The 21,686-nt window shown below is 44.2% G+C and overlaps 1 protein-coding gene across 3 annotated transcripts in view; it reads left to right on the forward strand.

Moving 5' to 3' along the window:
* Positions 1–16,290: 16,290 nt before the first annotated feature.
* The window catches only part of CDCA7L (cell division cycle associated 7 like), a 43,734-nt gene continuing 38,338 nt past the window's right edge, over positions 16,291–21,686 (forward strand). For 2 of the 3 annotated variants that reach the window (XM_040644204.1, XM_040644206.1), the window contains exon 1: positions 16,292–16,472. In XM_040644204.1, coding sequence (XP_040500138.1) covers positions 16,449–16,472 — 24 coding nt within the window. In that variant the 5' untranslated portion in view covers positions 16,292–16,448. Of the gene's footprint in view, positions 16,473–21,686 lie in introns of all 3 variants that reach the window. The other variant, XM_040644207.1, reaches the window with a different exon arrangement.

Here is a 21,686-nt window from a genome sequence, read left to right on the forward strand (position 1 = left end):
GACAGTGAGGCCTACCCGAGCAAGATGTGCAGCCCACCACGTCCTGACACTCTCTGAACCCACTTGATGTTGCAGGTTAATAAAACTGTCATGCTATGTACCATTCAAATTTGACCTCGATGGGCCCCATTTTTTCAGCATCTGTTGAGCCCAAACGTGGACTGTCTACACAACCCAACTGTCCACTGTCCACTTGGCCTTCGTGGACTTCTGGCAATTATCCAGGAGCTGGTATGAATATGTACCAGGTGGCCAGCAATGATGCCAGCCAGACTTCGGCTAACAGACTGATTATTCTCTGTTCTTTCCACTTACATACTCCAAACGTTGGCCACAGAATGGCAGTTTACCACCAATAGCCATCAATTAATACTATTGGTGAACCAAGCTGTGGCTTGTAATTATTTGGGAAGAATCTCAGAAGTAGAGCCCATTGAGCCACAGGTGGGAACTGTTCATCCAAAGACACTAAGGAGTCATCAGTCCTTGTGCTCTGCTGGCCTTGTTCAAGAACCCAGCTCTCAAAAAAAAAAAAAAAAAGAGAATCCGGCTCGCCACTCCACCTGGGTCTTTCCAGTTGGCATATTCCTGACTACTGCCTTCCACTCGATGGAGACACTGTGCAGCTCATTTTATGAGATGGTTGCTCTGAGATACCTGAGACTTAATTGCACACTCCGTGAGGAGAGTAATAAGAATGCCCCTTGTAGCTAGGGTGAGCTCCAGTGAACCTCCGTAGTAATAACAATGCATAATGAAGATGATAATAACATTGAGGGCTTACTCTATGCCAGGTGCTGTCCTACGTGTTTTACATGTGTTACTCGTAATCCTCACAACTATCCTGTGGGGTAGGTTCTGTCATTATTCCCACTTTACAGATCATAAAACTGAGGCACAGGGAGGTTAAGAAACTCGCTAAACGTAACACAGCAAATAAGTACCAAAGGTAGCATTTAAGCTCAAGTCAGCTACTCCTGTGTCTGTGAGACCAAATACTTTACTGTTTCCAGATTGAATTCAGTTGTGAATATCAGCGATCAGTTTCAGGTAGACACGGGGTCCAGAATGCAGTGTTATGCAGCCCACCTCAGCCTTGAGTAGTTGCAGCCCATATACCAAATTTCAGTGGACCTCACGTGCAGCTCACGCCATTGCCTTTTAGTAATCACTTAGCGTGGCGTGTGCTTGGATCCCCACACAGTCAGTCTGTCTTCTTCCCGGTTACCGGAGATGTAGGGCCCAATAGGATCCGCGAGCGTGGGGTAGGATTTTGCCCACATCCTGAGAGTTCTGCCGGGAGTTAGACTTCTTACTTGGCTTCGAGGACTGTGAGGGCTAGTAAGTTATTCTTCAGTATTCAATATAGTTCAGTGACGGCGTGTCCCTCCCATGCTATGCCCATGGGCAGGACTGATGACCGTTCGACTCAGAGGGCACAGTGCCTGGAGCCCATGATTAGGGCCTCCAAGAATGTTTTAATTTCGTTTAAAATCCAAGAGAAACATGAACATCATAAAAATGAATATATAATCATGAATCCGGCCTAGGTTATATTTGTCCTTATACCAACATGATGACAAAATAGAATCTTTAATGTTTACGGTGGAAGGCACCTGCAAAGGCCAGCGTGCCTAGGGCCCACAGAAGCCGGAATGCGGCCCTGCCCGTGTGTATTCGTTATTTTTGCTGATCACATCCTCCCATCTAGCAGCTTCAAATAGCAAACCTTTATTATCCCGCGCAGCTTCCAAGGGTCAGGAGTCAGGGAGTGGCTTAGCTGGGTTGTTGTGGCTGCGGGCTCCTCTTAAGGTTGCCATCATCTGAAGGCTTCACGGCAGAAGATCTGCCTCTCGGCTCCGTCCTGCGTTTGTCGACAGCTCTCTATTCCACGTCGGCTGTCAGCCAAATCCGTCAGGCCCTCACTGCGGCGTCCCTTCATAAGCTTCGGAGTGCCTTCCCAGAGTGGCAGGTGGCTTCCCTCGAATGCGTGATCAGAGGCAGAGAGAGAGGCACCATGACACAAGCCAGTCTGTTTGTATTTTTGTTTGTTGTTGTTGTTTTTGCTTAACCCAGCAAAGCATATTTTGCACATATGCTACCCGTCTACCGTGGGTGGGCAAGGAGGTCTGCTCATCACAGTTACCCAGAGACCCGGGCTGATGAAAGTTCCATCTGGACCCAACGCTTCCAGAAGTGCAGAGCCAAGGAAAAGAAAATACGTCGAACTGCATGCCGGCTTTTAAACAATTAGTATTTTTTATGCTTTGAAATAATTACAGACTCACAGGAAGTTGCAAAAACAGTACTAAATTTTTAATTGGCCCCTTAGAAAACAAGCATCTCCTCCAAAGAAAAGAAGTGCTGCTGAGACCCTGAACTCAGAACTCTGTTTTGAAAACCTCTGTTAGCTTCACCACCCCATCCAGTTCCAAGGACTCTACTCTTCTTTCTGAAGCTAGAGGCTCTAATGTGAAAAGAGCAGGATGATTGCCTCACGGACATTAAAACAGAAACTCTACTTAGAAGTGATCATGTAAGACACGTGTAGATGCACTGAAAAGGATGGGGCAGACACCGTTGACTCAAGTCACCTCGGGGAGTTGACGTGCGTGGGTGGGAGCCGGGAGGGGACAGGAACAAAGAGGAACTTGAAGGTTTGACTTTCTGTATGTCTTTATAGCTTGTTTTGTGAGAATGTATTCATGTATATACAATAAGTCAGGAAATCTTTTATTTTTTTCTTTGTAATCAACTTCCCTCTTTTTTTAATCAATCATGCGGGTAGAGTTACATCCAGTAAACATTTCTCAGGTTCATTCTTGCTCCCCCGCCTCCCAAATCAGCTGTGATCCAATTTCTGCCTGCAGGTCTCCAATCGTGAGTCCGGTGGGGGTGTGAGGGGCTCTCAGTGCCTCACCTCAGCTTTTCCTACTTTACTACTATTGGGGCTCCAGGTGTCAGAGATTGGTCCATGACCCAAACTTTAGGCGCCCCCCCACCCACTTCAGGGATTCTGCATTCGCCAGACCACCTTGGGTGTGTGGTTCTGAGAAACCAGGTAGCCGTGTCTGAGGGCCCCCTGCCATCAGCTCAGGTTTAAGTAACTGCTGGGCAGAGCCCATTGGTAGTCATGGGAAAACTGGGTGAATTCCACCAGCACACTCCTTCAGGGACACAGAGGCTCTCTTGTCTGTCCCACCGGAGTGCCTGGGATAGCCTTCATCAGAATCCCCCTCCAGCTTCCCGAGGCTCAGCAAAGGCCATTTCCTTGCATTTGTCCTTTCTGTGTCCGGTGTGTATGGATGCCATTTCTCTTTTCGCCATCAGCAGTCTTGTCAGATGACTATGTAACTTGTCTTTTCCAAGAATCAGCTTCGTTTTTCTATGTTGCCATCATTGTTCATTTTATTCGTTGCTATTATTATTGTTATTATTTTCTTCTATTTTCTTTGAATTCAGTGTGCCCTTTTACTATTTTGAACTTTCAGCTGAATGCTTAACTCATTTATGTTCAATACGTCTTATATTCTAATGAATTTTAATTTAAAGCTATACATTTCCCCCCCAGTTTTTTAATCTGTATTCCCATGTTGTGATTGGAAGCACTTTGAATATTTCTCGGTACTGTTTCATATTTTGTATTTTATTTCCTTTGAACCCACAAGTTACTCAGAAGTAAATTTAATTTCTGTCTGTTTTGAGTTTCTTTATCTTTCTGTTTTTGATTTCTAATTTATTTTGCATTGAGATTAGAGAACGTGACAGGTGTGATTTTTTTTTTAATATTTTATTTATTTATTTGAGAGACAGCAAGAGAGAGCACAAGTAGGGGGGAGAGGGAGAAGCAGCTTCCGCTGCTAAGCAGGGAGCCAGACGTGGGACTCAATCCCAGGACCCCGGGATCATGGACCTGAGCTAAAGGCAGATGCTTAACCGACTGAGTCATCCAGGCTCCCCTGACAGGTGTGATTTTGACTCTGCAAATACCTGATATCATCTTATTGCCTGCTCATAGCCCATTTGTGAATGTGTTTTAGGATTTATGAATCCCATAAATTGTACATGTGTGTGTGTTCTATATCCTTCCTAATATTTGGTAAACTAGATAAAAAATTTGCCAGGAGACACATATGTTTAAAGTCTCTCACATTAGTGTTATAGATTAGTCCATTTCTCTTTGTAATTCTTAAATTTTTTAATATTTGATATTATTTTGGCAGGTATGCAAAAACACATAATTATTATACATTCTTAAAGGATTATTTCATTTATTATAGTATAATCTCTTTTAATCCCTATAGTGCTTGTTATGGACTGAACTGTGCCCCCCCACCCCAAGATTCATATATTGAAATCCTAACCCCATCCTAGTACCTCAAAATGTAACTATTTGGAGCTGGGGCCTGTAAAGAGGTAATTAAAGTAAAATGAGGTCACGTGGGTGGGCCCTAATCCAACATGGCAGGTGTCCTTATGAAAAGAAGAGATTAGGGCACGGACATTTACATATACAAAGGACCGACCATGTGAAAACTCAGTGAGAAGATAGCCATCTGCAAACCAAGGGGAGAGGACTCAGAAAAAAAGCCCCCTTGCCAAAAACTTGATTTTGGACTTGTAATGTCCAGAACTATGAGAAAATAAATGTCTGTTGAGTCAGCCAGCCTATGGTATTTGGTTATGGAAACCCTAGCTGACTAACACAGTGCTTTTTATCTTTTATTAATAATGCTATGCCAGTTTCCTTTTTGTTATTATTTGTCAGGTACGTCATAAAGATTGGTAAAAGGGAACAAATGTGTGGTTATTTATAGATGCCATGATTTTCCTGATAGAAAATGCTATGGAATCTTACAAAAATTCCTAGAATAAATGAATTTAGCAAGATCTCAGGAAACAGAGTCAATATAGAAAAATCAGTTGTGATTGTATATACTAGCAACAAACAATTGGAATATGAAATCTGAAAAAAAAAAATCCAACTGGAGAGGAAAAAACAGACAACTGAATCTTTAAATCAGGAGTCACAGGATGAGACTGATTCGAGAAAGAGTTGAAATAGATCAGGGAAGTGGTCCCACGATCTGGCTCTGGGCATTCCAACATTCACAGGTGAAACTGAAGAAGAGGGGATCAGCAAAGGCGCCAGTGTAGGAGTTGCCGGTTGGATAGAGGAACCAGAGGACGTGGTGTCTCAGAAACTGCGAGATGTCATGTGACCAGCAGAATCCATTGCTGCTGAGCGGTCGTGAGAGCTACTGACAGAGAAATCACCATCGTTATTGGCAACATGGATGTCTTTGTTAATGCTGACTGAAGCCCAATTAATTTGGGTTCTGGAGAGAATAGGACATAAGGAAATAAAGATAGCTACTATAGGCAACACTTTCTGAATGTTTTGTTGTCAGGTGGAGGACAGATATGGATTAGTAGCTGAAAGGAGATTGTGAAATCAAGGGAGGTTTTTTTCTTTTTCTCTTTTCCTTTTCTTCTCTTTTCTTTATCTCTCCTCCTCACATTTTATTTCTTTCAAGTTTTGAGGCTTTTCATAGGCCATAGGGAATAATCCAATAGAGAGGGAGAAAATGATTGCAGGAAGTAAGGGGATGACAGTTGCAGAAGAGAAGTCCTTGGGGAGAAGAGAAGAGATGAAAGCCAGGGCCCAAACAGGGGGGCTGAACTTTCATAGCAACAGGGTCACATCACCCATTTTGCAAGAAGGAAAGCAAAAAGTCTAGGCTCCGATACAGTTAGCTTGGTCTATCTGAGGACAGGAAGTTGAGGGGGCTTACCATAAGATGGTTTCTGGTTTTGCCATTAAATAAGAGAAAAGGTCATTAGCTGGCAGTGATGGGGAGAGGGGTAGAGTGAATGAGACTGGAGGAGAAAGAGAAGTTGTAAAAGGTGACATGGTATTTGGGAAGGGAGGGAAGTAAACACGCCAGGAAGATACGGCCAAATTGTTGAGGAATATTTTTTTTTTAAGATTTTATTTATTTATTCGACAGAGATAGAGACAGACAATGAGAGAGGGAACACAAGCAGGGGGAGTGGGAGAGGAAGAAGCAGGCTCATAGCAGAAGAGCCTGAGGTGGGGCTCGATCCCACAACACCAGGATCATGCCCTGAGCCGAAGGCAGACGCTTAACCGCTGTGTCACCCAGGCGCCCCAAATTGTTGAGGAATATTGAGGATCTGTTTGAGATGTATGATCATGGAATTAAAGTGAGACCAGTCAACGGTCAGCTGCTTTGCTGTGGGCATGAAGCGGTTGGATCGTTAGGGCTTAACTAGAGATGGCATTCTGATGGGCAAGCAGGACACGAGAAGAGAAAATCGAGGGAGCTAAAGTAAGGATGTGACTATAGTGGCATGGAATCCAAGCTGTTTAAGGAGGCAAGGCCGGTCAGAAAAAGAGGGATTGGAGGTTTTCATGAGGGCGAAGTGACGCCGAAGTGGGAGTCTTAGAGTGGGTGAGCCTTAGGTACGGGAACAGTCAGAGAGCGAGATGCTGGAGATTATTATTTCAGAGGTGACCCAGAGACTGGTGGTGATAAGCTCAAATGCATGATCATGGGAAAGACTGGCCGAGGTGAGGCGGGAGAGAATGTCATAGGAGGTGTGCCCACTGTTACGCCCTTGTCTCTTTGCTCCAAATTCAGCTTCTATCCTTCCCGTCGTGAGACAAGGGCTGGAACTTTGCAGCCCACCTGTGCTTTGCGAAATGGCTCCCTGTTACGCTCTGCCGGTGGGGGAGTGCAGAGCGAGACTGCCAGGCTGGAGGAGGAAGAAGGGGCTTGCTCCTCCCTGTTTCCCATTTCTATCACCGCTCCCCCAGCGGTGTTTCTTCACCCAGGCGGCAGTTCCTTCCTATAACAGCCAACGAGTCCTGTTTGTGTTTTCCCGGCACTTGCAGAAGCGGCTTTGTGGAGCCCATCTCGGGGACCCCAGCACCAGCCGAGCACACTGCCCTTCAGAGATGTGTTTCAGTGCTGCAGGCCCTCTTCTTAGTGTTTAATTTTTTATAATCCTGGCTCCCTCCCTGCCTTCCACCCAGCCCTAGGGGTGGTAGCTGCCTACTGCAGGAATACTTCAGTGTTCTCCATTTACTCTTTCAGTGACCTCGTTAAGAATTTTATACCTAGCTAACAAGTCTTCATATCAGACTCTCTCTGTGCAAGTAACTGGCATGGTTCCTCTTTCCTGACTGGACTCTGATGGACACGGAACGTGAGGAAGTCAAGAAGCAAGACACCTAGATGTCAAAGTCAACAAGAATGATGCGAGGAGCAAGGGTGAAAAATAAGGCTATGATACCATGAATGTGACAAATTGAGCACTGTGAGAAGGGGGACACTAGGTGCTGAAGTCTGATGGATTTTGTGTACTTAAATATTTAACTTGTCATCGTCCCATCCACAATTTAGGCTCGAAAGTGACTACACTTAAAATCTACCCAGTTCTTTTCATAGCTGTATATGATCACATCTTCTCCCTCCACCTGGTAAAAATTGTAAGTTAACATCAACCCTCCAGGTCAGCATTTCTCAAAATATAGTCTGAGGATTATCCACGCACAAATTTACTAGAATGCTTGTTAAATGTGCAGATTCCAGCAGGCAGACCCAGAACTGAGGGATTTCCCAAGTAGCATGATTTTCGTAAAACCAGGACAGTCCTGGGCAAATTGGGATAGTTGGTTATCCTAATGCTGGACCTACTGAATCCACATCTTAAAGGGTAGGGCACATATGTGCAATTTGAACAAGTATCTCAGGTAGATCTTGGGCATACCAACCTGAGAACCACAACCCTAGGTATCCCTGGGCTTGACATATGCCTGGACCTCTTTTTGTCCATGCTTCATGCTACCTCCAAATTGGGAAGCATTCCTTGATTGAGGTAGAGTGTGTCACTGACTTGTCCTGGAACATTGTGGAAATACTAGCAATTTCTCCTGCTTCTGATAATGAGATCTTGAGCATAAAAAGTGAGTCACACTTCCTTTTCTCTTTTCCCTTGGTCCTTAGGACAAGATGCACTACCAGCTTGTAGACAGCTGCCACTTTCCCCTGTGTGCACACATGCCAGGGAGAAGGACAGGGAGAGATGTCTTCCTCTTTTTATAAATCCCATAGTCCTATGGGATTAGGGCCCCACTCTTGTGACCTCATTCAACCTTAATTATCTGCTAAAGACCTTATCTTCAGATATAGTCACATTGGAGTTTAGGGCTTCAACATATAAATATGGGGGGGGGGCAATTAAGTCCATAACATCCAACAAAAAAGGTATCATTTTGCAGCTGCGCCACATGATGCTGCCATGGTGAAAAAAGATAAAGTGCTTGCTCATTAATCCCCACAAGAAATGCTAAACGTTTCCTCTTTTTTTTTTTTTTAATAACCACATCTGTTTACTATCTGACATTTTGAATAATGTGTGTGGGTCAGATGTTCTAGTTATGAAGAGGAGGGAGAGGGTACAAAGAAAGGCCTGCAGAGGAATTTTGCTATTTGCCAGAACCTACAGCTAAAGCAATAAAAACAAAATCCACCACATTTAAAATGATTCTTTTACTCTTATTCGATATTGTACTGGGAGATCTAGCCACTGCAGTAAGGCAAGAAAAAGAAATAGAAGGCATATCATTTAGAAAGAAGGCAATAAAACTGTCTCTATTTGTAGGTGACATGATTGTCTATATAGAAAATCTCTAAGGTAATTTCCCCAAACCTCCTAGGAGTAACNAGCAAGTTCAGCAGGGTCACAGGATAAAAGAACAATGCACAAAAATTGATTACGTTTCTATATAGTAACAGTGAACATATAGACACTGAAATTAAAAACCATTTGCAACAGCATTATAAAAATACCATTTACAGTCGCTCCAAAGAAAATGAATACTTAGGTATGCACTTAAAAACATGGATAGCATCTATGTGCTGAAAATTACAAAATGCTGATGGAAGAAATCCAAAGAGGCATAAATAAGTGGAGAGACATAACTTGATCATGGATTGGAAGAATCAACACAGTAAAGACATCAATTCTCCCCCAATTAAACTATAGACTTAAAGCATTTCCTATCAAAATTCTAGCAGTCTTTGTGTAGCTATAGGCAGGCTTATTCTTTATATAGAAAAGCACAGACCTGAGAGTAGCTAAAATCATCTTTACAAAGATGAATAAAGTGGGAAGAATTACTCCATCTGATACTAAGGTCTTAACTATCCAGCTGTAGTAATGAAGACCGTGTGATTATTGGCTGAGAGCTATCAATGGAACAGAACAGAAAGCCCAATCCTAGCCCCACGCAAACATGCTCACCTGACTTTCAACGAAGGTCCACAAGTCGTTCAATGCAGAAGGGAAAACCTTTTCATCAAATGGTGCTGAAAGCAACTGGATATAGGGGAAAATATGAACCTTGACCTAAATCTCACACCTTATAAAAAAAGGAACACAGAATGGATCGTAGACTGAAATATAAAATGTAAAATTATGACTGTTTCTGGGAAAAAAAAAGTGGTAAATTGAATCGCATCAAAACTAAAAACTTTTGCTCCGTGAGATCCCCTGTGAAGAGGATGAAAGGCCAAACTACAGACTGGCAGAAAATATTTGCAAAGCACATATCTGACGGAGGACTCCTATCGAGAACATAAAAAGAATTCTCAAAATTCAACAGTAAAGAAACAGGCCAATTAGAAAATGGGCAAAAAGAAACAAGACAGACATTTTATCAAAGAGGATATACGGATGGAAAACAAGCACATGAAAAGACGTTCTCCATTATTAGTCATCAGGGAAATGCAAATTAAAAGCACACTGAGCTACCACGGCACACCGCTCGGAATGGTTAAAATAAAAAATAGTAACGCCACCAAATACAGGGGAGGATGCCTCTGGAGCAGGACCCTGGACCCAGGAGAGGAGACTGGATCACTCACAATTTGCTGGTGGGAATGTGAAATGGTCCAGACAGTCTGGGAAAAGTTGGCAATTTCATCCGGAACTAACGTACAACTACCATGTGACCTAGTAGGTGCGCTCAGAGAAAGGAAGACCGCCTTCACACCAGTGTTCCTAGCAGCCTTATCTGTAACACCGCCGAACTAGAATCAACGCAAGTGTCCTTCCACAGGTGATGGCGAAAACCTGTGGTACGCGCGTATCACGGAATACTACTCAGCAATGAACAGGAGCGAACTGTGTGACTGGTAGAACTCTGTGGATGAATCTCTAGAGAATTATGTTGAGTCTAAAAAGCCAATTCTGAAAGGTCACATACTGTTCTCTAAGACGTTATATAACATTTTTGAAGAAGGAGGCTCCACACCCAACAGGGGGTTTTCAAACTCACAACCCCGAGATCGAGAGTTGCATGCTCCACTGACTGAGCCAGCTGGGCGCCCCTAACGTTTTTGAAATGATACAATGTTATGAATGGAGAACACATCCCTGGTTACCAGGGGTTAATTTAAGGAGGGGAGTGGGCCGCTAGGAGGGAAGTGAGCGTAGTTACAGAAGAGCAACCGGAGGGATCCTTGGGAGGTTGGAATGTTCAGTATCTCGACTGCTGAGGTATAGGCATAAAGTTACATGTGATAAAATTATAGGGAACTAAATACACACGTGCACTTGCATGTCAAATGGGGAAGATCTAAATAGGAATAGTAAATACTATCCGTGTCAATATCCTGGTTGAGACTGTACTGTAGTTTCTCAAATTGTCACAATTACGGGAAACCGGGCAAAATACACACAGAATTTTGTCCTATTTCTTGTAACTGCATGTGAATCTACCATGAGCTCAAAAAAAAAAAGTTGCAACTAAAAATGACACTTTTAGAGGTGTATTTCATCCCTAGGTGGGTCCCTGGAAAGAAAGAAACAACCTACTTTTTAAAAAATGAAGAAACAATCTGCTTAAAGATGGGCTGTTTGCCACAAGACCACAACTATGTCTTTATTCGCAGCTCTCAGGGATGCAGGGGAACTTCTAAAGCTTCGGGGTCACAGTGAGGATCAAACACCAGCTGAACTGTGAAACAGTGAGGTTGCACAGCAGTTGTACTGCTGGAGGGAATTGAGATCAAGATGTCGAAGCAGAAGCCGTCAGCACAACCATTTTTGCTCATCTCCAAGGTCTCGGTTAAACGATTTTGTGAGGATTAAAGATACTGATACACTTTTAAGCAGTTACAGTTTTACCTGAAGTTAATAAACTTCAGAAACTGCTGATTTTAGCATGTGACTTTTGCCTAATCTATTTCAATAGTTTAGTTTGCCTTTTTTTTTTTTTAAAGGAAGAGCAGAAAACAAACGTTAAATTTATGAGGTCAAATAAATGGTTTGCTTGCCTTGCTTTTTCTTTCAACCTTGTGGGTGAATTCCCTTTTGGTTGTAATGTAGGCACTACTTTACCTTGTCTCAGAACACGTTTTTTAGGCTCTATTATCCCAGGCCCCAATTGTCGATAGAACATGAGCAGTTTCTGAAAAAGTACAACTCCACATACTATTATTATTGTCTTGATTTCTGTTTGATTGCTTTGCTTTTCTTCCTATTTGGGGGAAGCATGTTTCGATTTTCAAGTATAATAGATTCCGTCTGGGCTATCACCTACCCTAGCTTTTCTAGACAATGGCAGAAACTTCTTACGTAAGAAATCTCTCAGCCTTTCTTGGGCCCTGTAGCTAACTGCAAGCTCTGGAATATAAAATGCTTGACAGTTTTAGAGTGTTTGGAAAGAAAGTGGCGAGGAAAGATGGAGTGGTAACATTCGGAGGAAAGAGGCAGGGGGGCTGGTATGTTGCTTTTCTGAAAAAACAAAAAGACTGAAAACATTTCAGTTCACTTGGTCAGTGTCTAAAACAGTCCAAAAACTGTAAGAGGTGGGTAATAAGGCTGTGCCCGCAAAATGACTTTCTGTAACAAGCCATGTTTAACATGCTCTCTGAGTATGTGACTTCTAGTCCATATTTCATATACAGATATGATTTGCTTTGGAAATAACAGTCAGAAATGCCCAAATCCTGTTGTATTCCGTTTCCTGAGCCCACCTTGGAATTTATGGTTATCGGTTTCATTACATAGTTTTAAGATGAGACCTTGAGTTTTATGCTGTCAGAAATTTCCTGGTACTGGGCTACAGTTAGCAAGGTCAGGAGCTCATTTGGACTCAAAAGCTATAAAATCCAGACGTGATAAGCAGGTCAGAGCGGAAAGCTGTAGAAGACATGGTGATCAGATTATCAGCCGAGAGTAATCTTGTCTGGGACAGTTGAGCCACATGAGAGTCCAGAATGTGTAGATTTTGGAAAAGAGAGACGGGTAGGTGTGGTAGCGGGGGAAGACTCTTGAAAAGAATGCAGACACAGCTGCTGAAAGTACCCTGTAGGTGGAGAAATCATTACTTTCAGAAACAAAGAGAAGACACCAGAATTCTAAGCACAGTAAATATGTAGGTTGGAATGACAGTACATAAAAAACCTCGTTCTCATTTTTTAAATTAAAGGTTAGGTTTCTCAAGTGACCTGAATCCAGGCAAAAAGCGAGAGTACCTTTTTGTGGTAGGATTGATCGGGGTTTTCTCTTGGCTCTCTTGGGTCACCATGAGCAAGTTTCTTAAACCCTCAGAGCGCTAGTTTCCTCATCTGAGAGCTTTGACCAATCTGTTTTCATTTTCAGCCCTTTATTGTCAGTACCTAGTTATATTTTAGGTTCACACACCAAATTATTACTATTTTCCAAAAACCCTATGAAATATGGATTGCATTAATTCTGTTTCGAGTTTATATAGCATCTCTAAGAAATCTCAAATGCTTTGAAAATAGTCTTTCATTTATTTTCCCAGCACTATTTTGGAGGAGCAGATGGGTAACTGTCACAGTTGAAAGATTACAGGAGAGAATGCTTGCAAAGGTGAACTCAGCACAGGGTTCGGTGCCCAGCCAGTGCTCATTTAGCTGGCTGCTGTTACTGATACCACTACTACTATTGGCTTTTCGGTAGAACCATGGGCATTACAGTTTCTGTGTATACTCTTCTGCATCCAATATATGACGTCACCTATTATTGGTCATCCATGTCTTTTTCTCCATAGCTGTTCAAGTGGTTATTATCAGAATGTATTTAAATTGGCTGTGACAGCAGTTATCTTGGCAAGCCAAGTCAGGAAGATAGAATACGCACCCAGACACTGTTAGATGATGACTTTGCTATAAGAGACTTGATTTTAGATCTTTTATTCTGCAACAACTTGGAAATGTTATCTCTGAGTGTTTCAAATTTAGTGATGTCCCCCCTTCTAGGTGAGGCATTAATCTCAATGAGATGGGAGTTTGAAGATATGGAGATAGAAAACAAGTAGGGATGTTATCTTCTGTAACTGTCACTTCATTTATTCATGATCAAATGTAATGCTAAGCGGTATTCAGATATTACCCACATGGCTTCTAGCCCTCTGCCAAGGGTGGATTCTTTGCTGGGTGTTCCGAATACCAAACTGGCACATTTCTCTGTTAATAAAGGATTTGCCCACCACTGAGCTCCGTGGGAAGGGCAGAGCTACGACTTCAGAGCCGAGGAGAAATGTCTGGACTCCTTTTACGGAGGAAAAAGTTGTGGGCCAGGACTGATAAGCAATCACAACTATTTCATGTCACTTGAGGCATGTGTGGTGGCATATAATCCCAAATTTCTTATCTTGTCGAAGGTAGTATGGACCAAGTTTTAAATCTCATAGACATGTTTAAAAAGCAAGCAAGCATAGATTTCTAGACGGATTCTTAAGGAAATTTTGCAAACACGACATCACCTTTTCCTCTGTTGCAATATGTATATTATTGCTTCTGGGAAGGGACAGTCCTCTTGCAGCGCTATGCTGAAACCCAGCATGGACAAGTCATGAATCCCATCCATAACCACGAGTAGGAAGTACAGCGGACCCTCGAACAACATGGGTTTGAACTGCAGATCTACTTACATGTGGAGTTTTCTGGATAAATACAGTACAACACTATAAATGTATTTTTGTATGATTTTCTTAACATTTTCTTTTCTCCAGCTTACTTTATGGTAAGAATCGAGCATATAATACCTAAACCAAATATGTGTTAACAGTAGGCTATTAGTAGTTAAGTGTTGCAGGAGTCAAAAGCTCTACATGGATTTTTGACTGTGCTGGGGGTTGGCCCCCCCCCCGCACCCCCAGGTTGTTAAAGGGTCAAATGTAGACGGAAAGGAACCAAAATCTGACAACAAAACACACCACTATAGAATCATTTACTAAGTACTATTCAAGTGCATGGGCTTTGCCCAACAAAGGAAGAAAGTTTCCACGTTGCCATTTGAAGATTTAGGACTAGTTACAGCAAATTTCTAAAGCAAGAAGGCTCAGCCACATACAGTTTTCCAAATAAGGACTAGGTTACTTCAAGTGCTTTGCAAAATCTGACCTATTTCAAATTTATACTCCCTCTTGCAAAAGGGATTTCATGCATCCTACAATGAGAGGAAATAAGTAAAAACAAGATCACCGGTTCATGGGAAAGCAAATATACCAAAAAAGAAAAAAGTTTCAATGGAACAAATTTCACTCTTGAGTTTCCCAGCGGTCAAAAGGAAAAGGTAAAGAAGAAAGGAGACAACGTTGAATTTGGAGGCATAAGGGATGTTTTCCAGTTTGGCAGTCTGCAGTTGTCATTTACTAGCAGGGGGACAGGGATCTTTCTCTTAATGCATCTTCTTAGATTCTGTGTCCACATTTTAAAAATGTGGATAATAAGAATCTGGAAGAATGTTGGGAAGATTCAAGGAGATACTATATATGAAGTAAAACTCTAAAGCATAATAAAAATGGAAGTGGCTATAGTGAATAATTCACATTACCCAATAAAAAGAAAACAAAACTTTTTTTTTTGGCATCATACCATGTTTTACTGATCTTTCTTCCCCCACAGTCTGGAACATGGAAGCACATAACACAGGTCTGTTGAACCAATGAAAGTAGGAAGGAGGACAGTTTCCAGATGTTCTCTCCTCAAGCTGGAGCAAATGTTTGGCCAATTTCATTGACTGCTTCAACAAAGAAAAGATGAATGTCAGATCCCAAGCAGCCAAGAAGGGCTGCAGAAGGTCTCCTGCATACAGTGATCCACTGTGAACCACAGTGCCAAACAGGCTTTACATACTGCCCCGCAAACCTGCTCGGATTTCAGAGCAACTTCACCTACCACCCTCCCCCAATACCTACTTCTAGCTTTCCACAATCTCCAAGCACTGAATTGTTCACTCTTCCTACGTAAACTTTAAGAAGTGTTCGCTGACCTGTGCCAAATTAAGTCTCCCTATTTTTAAGCCACCATAGTACCTCTTACCTTTTCCCTCGTGGCATCTATCATAGCTTCAAATTTACATGTATTTGCATCATTATAATTGAACTTACTATCACATTAATGGTATTTGAATCATGAAATTATGAATCAAATTAATTGTTGCATTATTATTACACGTACTTGCATCACTATTACATTTATAACGTCTTGCTGGTGGCTGGCTCCCTGACTGTAAGCTCCGACACAGCAGGGACCTGTTTTTGTTGTTGTTGTTGTTCAGTCTCGTGTTCCCAGCTCTAACACAGTGCCTGACGCATAGTAGTTGCCAGCCAACATTTGTTAATGAGCATTTCTAACCTCTAGAACTCTCTGTCTAGTGGGGCTGTAGACCTACGTGTATAATGGTACAGCAAAGGCTGTTTAAAGTTCGAGGGGGATTTTGCAGCTTCCCAACCCCAGGGCCTCCGTAAAGAAACCCGGGTTGCTTGTTTTACAAAGTGAACACTGCAGCAAACGTTTTGGGAGGCGGCAGAACCCCGCCCCTTTACAACAACTAAACCAAACGAGCTCTCAAGTAGCTCTAAAACGCTCTCCTGAAGGAGAGACATAGATTACAGCAGAGGCATGTGCTTCAGGGCAGGACCTGGAATAAACCCTGCAAATATCCGGCGCGCGTAGCCGGGCGTGCCAGCTGGAGGCTGCGCCGGGACGGCCCCCTCATTTCTCCCGCGCGAAACCCGGCCGGACCGCTCCACTCCCTCCCTCCGCTGCAGGGGGGAGCCCGGCGCCCCCGCACTGGCAGCCGCCGCCCGCCGCGCCCAGCCGCCGCCCCCGCCCACGCCGCGGGCGAAGCGAAGTTCACCGGTCGCGAAGTTTGGTCCGAGACCCGCGCCTCGCAGTCCCGGCGCGGCGGCGGCGAGTGGGCGGTGCGGTGCGCTCCCCCTGTCCCGGGCGCCGAGTGCGCCCCTCCCCCGGCCCGCCGGAGCTCCAGGCGCAGCGCGCGGGTTGCGCGGCCGCGGGTGTTCTGCGTGCGCCGGGCCCGTGGCGAGCCAGGTTCCCGCAGCCGCGTGCTAGGAGAAGGCCGGAGCCCGGGTAGGAAGAATGGAGTTGGCGTCTCGCTCCCAGGTGAGGGTCCCGTCGCAGCCGGGACGCAGCCCGGCCGGCCTGCTCTTTGCGCCCGGCCCTCCTCCCCGCCTTGGGCTGAAACGTGGCCCTTGGCCACCGCGTTGTGGACCTGGCCAGCCTCGCCCCGGGAATGCCGGAGCGGGCGCGCCCTGCAGGTGTGCGCGGTGGGTTACCGCTGTGCCGCCCGGACTGGAGAGGCTGGGCGTCCCCACCTCGCGCGGCAGTCGCCTTGGTCCTGGGTGGGGACCGGGGGGTCGCAGGCCGGGCGGCAGGGGCCGCGAGCCCCTGGAGTGGAAGCGTTTCGAGGGAAGTGCCGGCGGGAGGCAGCAGGGGCGTAGCGCCTGCGTTTGCAGCGCTGGTAGATCCGGCGTGGAGGGGGGTGGGATGTGTGTGTGTGCGGGGAGCTTTTCTGGTGCGCGCACCCCACTTTCTCCTGGAGTTGGCAAAGAGATGAAGTTGCAGAAAAGTGTAATTTTTCTAAAAAATAGCCGGGAGTACAGTTCAACTTGGATGAGGGAGTGTAATTTACAAGGAATGCTCTTGTATTTGTTCTATAACTTTTGTGAGTATTTTCAAGGAATTTGTAACCACTTGGTGGGGGGAATGGCAACGTCATGAGGCCAAGTTAAAAAACAAAAAGCCCGAGATCTCAAACCGTAAACACAGCAGGACCCCAGTTACGCTTTATGGTCCAAACTGGGCTTTATAAATCTCATTTACAAACACTTGAGAGTACTTCGCCCCCCCCCCCATGTTTCAGTGGGTGGTGGGAATGTGAACGTTACCTCAGTTTTCTATTTTACTTCTTTAAAGAGCTTTTCCTTACTTTCTAGTAACGAATATACCTAGTATCTTCAGAGGTAAGCAATATCCACTTTTTTCAAATGAACTAAAAAGAAAACTTTTAGAAAGGGAAGGAAGCAGCTTGTGGGAGCCAGAGAGAGGCTTTGTGACGGTTGGATTTTTTTCTTGCTTTTGTGAATGCCTTTGACTCACCGGTTCCACCTTAACCTTGGACTGGGAGTGTTTTACCTCTTCTCCACCTGGGTGCTGGGCCTCGGAGAGAGAGAAGGCGGGGCTCCGGGCCTATCCTTGGGAGACCGAAGGGACCCAGCAAGTTGGTGGCGCCAGAGCCCAGGCCGCTGTCACCTGCCTGGGTCCTGGCTCCAGTTCAAGGCAGAGCCCCTAATGGTTGGTCGTTTTGGCCATTTAATGATGTCCGAAAGGCTTCCTGAAAGTAGACATTTGAGAAAAAATTGTTGTGGATGTTGATGAGAAAGAGTAGTGTTTTTAATTTTCCCCAGTGAGGGGAAGGTATTAAAAACAAGGAAAAGAAATACGAGTAAGAAGGACTGAGATAGGGTTCATTTTTTGTTTTATTTTTCCACTGACCTTTACCATATAATTAGTATCCTCTGCTCCTAGGAGGCTTGGGTTTCTCTAGGACTTAACCCTTTCTGCAAGGAGCCTTGAGCCCCATGTGAATTTCATCAGACAATGTATCTTGATAACCTAGGACTCTGGAAACCTGTTGTTCTGTTCAAACTGTACTTCCACCACTTAAATACACAGTTCATGTTTAGATTAAAAATGTCCCCAGAACGTGTGGTCGGGAGTGAACCTTTTGCCATCAAATAATAAGGCTAATTTTTGGTACCTCTAAAACGCTAAATAAACTATTTACCAGGTGGGGGTAATCCACAAATTATATCTGACCCATTATGCACCAATTAGGGCAAATTACTATATGTAAGATGATCAGGTTTTTTGTTTTTGTTTTTTTCCTTTTCCAAAGACCTAATTGGCAGCACAAATTAAGATGCGTGACAGTTTTTCCAGTGGAAATGTTCCTGTTCATCATAATTTAAACGTGAGCAGATTATAGTCTCTTTAAATTAGCGGAGAGGTTCAACGGGGTGGGCAGGTGACTGCAGATAAGAGCCCTTAATGAACGTTTCAGGCGCAGCAAGATGTTAAATTCGTGCGGTTCTACCCGGTATCCCAGCCTTATGAATAAAGCAGTGTGATGAACTGCCCGAGGCGGCATTAGTGCACAGTGGCTTTTAGTCTGACACACACAGTAAATAGAATTTCCATCCCTTGGAAAGGGCAGAGTGGGAAGGGCTTCCAGCAAAGCAGCTTAGGCCCGATGTTACGAGAAGACCGTGGTTTAAACCATCTCTAGCTTCTGCTTTTTTGCAACCTCACCTACGTGTTGGATTTGGTGTCCACTGACCGGGACCACAGCTCCCATGGGTGTAGTCCTTGTTGGGCTGACCACTGTGTCTTTGTGTCTGTATGTCCGACGACAGGAGTAATACTCGGTGAAGGCAAGGGTACGGTCCCTTTCTGAGAGCTCTCGGCGGTGCAGCCCAGAATTGCTGGAGGATAAGACTGCTTCCACCTCCTAGCAGAGGAAGCAGCAGGTCCTGATGTCAGTGGCGTCCTGTTACTCTCTTCTTGCTCTAGGGTGCAGGTTGGACCCCCACAGAGGGAAATGAAGCTAAATGGTCTCAGGGATACTATGGAGCCTGCTGTTGAAGTGGTAAAGACGCATTTCTCTGGTGCTGACCTCATAGCTACAAAGTGTCCTCTTCTGATTCTCTGACTTAAGAGTGTGTGCCCAGAGCCTCAGAAGCTGCTCACAGAAGGGGATGGTTTGTGACTTCTTGGAAGGACAGCACAATGATTTGCCATGAAGAGCTGAATTCTCAGTAATTCGGAGGAATTTCAGAGATCGCAGCAATTGTGATGTGATCAGGCACACAGGACAGAAATCCATGACATAATTGTGACTTAAAACAGTTTATGAATATTATAGTAAATTGATAAGAAAAAGATCAATAAAGCCATTCAAATAGAATAGGCATGTTCATTTTAAACTGTTCTTGAGAGTTCTGCTTTACCCATCAGCACTTTCTCTGAGCTACAGTTTACAGTTTTTACCTCCAAGATACAATTTTGTTTCATAAAAGATAGCTGTATTCACCAAAGTAGGATTGATAGAAGCTGATGGAGGAGCCTTATCTTACAGAGATAAGGCAATATTAGTAGGACTATTTTATTTTCTTTTTGGAAAGCAGTGGTTTCTGAATGTTTTTATTTTTTAAGTTTTTAACTTTAATTCCAGTATAGTTAACATACAGTGTTCTGTTAGTTTCAGGTGTACAATACAGCGAACCAACAATTCTGTACATTACTCAGGGCTCATCGCGAGAAGTGCGCTCTGAATCCTGGTCACCTGTTTCACCCATTCCTTACCCAGCTCCCCTCCAGGGACCATCAGTTTGTTCTCTCTCTGAATCTCTTTAAATAGGACCACGCAGAGGCATATTTGGTAAATAGAGCTGAAGATAACATGCAGAAGACTTTGTCTTCCACAGTGGCAGATGCTGCCGTCAGTATGCCGTGTGCAAAATAAACGCTGTAGTCTCAAAGTTAAAGGGGCCAGAGTTTGAGTTCCGATAGCTGATGGCTTCCTGCCTGTTTTTCTTCTTAATCATCATCTGATGACAGAGGGCTCCCTGACTGGGTTGGTCCATTTAGCAGATACTCTTTGAGCACTTACTATGTGCTTGGTACTAAGGTCACCTGGAACTCCCTGCCTCTTTTGCCTTGGCCAGACCTCAGCTTGCTGCCGTGCCATGGGGACCTACAAGGCCTTGGGTTTTGGGAATGGGAGAAGACCTGAAGAGCCATCCTGCCCCTCCCCCCCCATGGAAACGGTCATTTCCTGGTGTCAGATTTAATCCTCACTGTAGTTCCAAAATGGCTTGTATTATCTGTATTTTAAAGATAAGGTGAACTAGAGCCATTTGCTGTGGGCAGCCCAGCCAGGAAGGGGCTGAGCTAGGATTCTGTCCTCAGAGCCAACGCCTGACTTGCCACTAGACTCACAAGATCTTGGCAAGTCACACAGCTTTCACTGAAATAATATTAGGAGGATAGAAATCTTTGTCCAACTTACAGTGCCACTGAGTTAATCAAGGACATGCTAAGTATAATGTATTATTTAAATATAAGGGGTTGTCAGCCCTTTTGGGTTTTCTCATAATACCTTTGCTCCTCCCTTTAACTAGAAGAGCGGGGGCATGAACAGCAGCTGGTCTGGTTCTTTTTTAGAAACTGGCCAGATGAGGCTTTGGACAGGATTCCTTGGATACTGACCGTGAAAGTCAGCATGGGAGCATGAATCCGATCCAGAAGGCTTTTACATAGGAATGATATTTAGATGAGTTTCATATTGTCCAATAGTATCCTACTCATAGAAGCTGAAATAAAAACAAAGTTGGAACTACTGCTCTACCTCCCCTGCTCTCTGGGTGTCATTTTCTAGATCTTTCCCATCCAGCCAAGTTTACCTGTGTTTAGTCACCGTTTTTGCCTAATTGTGCAGTATGACTGCAGTTTGAGTTCTGTCTTTAGCACGGTCAGTGCTATTTTTGAGCAGCTCGGAGGTCTTCATGGTTTTCATTTTTAATGACTGCGACATTTCATTGAGGTGTGTCTTTTATGTACTTTTCTGTTGAAAACTTTTTCTTTATTAGAAGGAACTTTGCAGTAAATGCCTTGCGGTGGTATGTGCCGTGTGCCTAGTGCTGGGGTCCACACTGTCTTTAATTACCATTTCTTCGTCCGGTCCTTCCTGTCTCCCAAAAGGAATGTGCCTGCTTTGCGGTGGATGGGAGTCTCTGACGCGGTTCCCCCCCTTTATTGTGCTGTGTTAGCCAAGAGAAAGCAGTGTTGACTCAGGTTAGAACCAGGGCTCATGATAACTAGACTGAAACATTGTTTTCTTCCTGAACCAAGAGCGCCTAGCAGTGTGTTTTTAGTTTGGGGGAACGTGGAGAGTAGTCTTAAAGGTGTATGTTCTTTACTACCTAGGAAGCCTAGAAGATCCCAGCCTGTGCTCATGGACGCATAGTGGCAGTGCCTGTGGATTGGGCCGTGCTGGATTTTTGCACGTTGGTCACGTGGGTGCTGGAGGGCGGGGATACCCTGCTCTGAGCTCCTCTCGTGTGGCACCGAATCACGTTGTTTGCCTTCTTTTAAGAAGTATTGCTTATTTCAACTACAGATCATCTCCTAGATGTCTGAAAATAGGTGTTCATTGAAGGTTGGATGTCTAAAGGTAAAACCGTAGGTTCCTAATAAGGGATTTCTAAGAGCTGAGAAGAATGTGTTTCTGGATCTGGGTGCTGGTTATCATGGTTC

The sequence above is a fragment of the Ursus maritimus genome, unplaced genomic scaffold (genome assembly GCF_017311325.1).
Source record: "Ursus maritimus isolate PB19 unplaced genomic scaffold, ASM1731132v1 scaffold_3, whole genome shotgun sequence".
In the NCBI taxonomy this organism is placed as follows: Eukaryota; Metazoa; Chordata; class Mammalia; order Carnivora; family Ursidae; genus Ursus; species Ursus maritimus.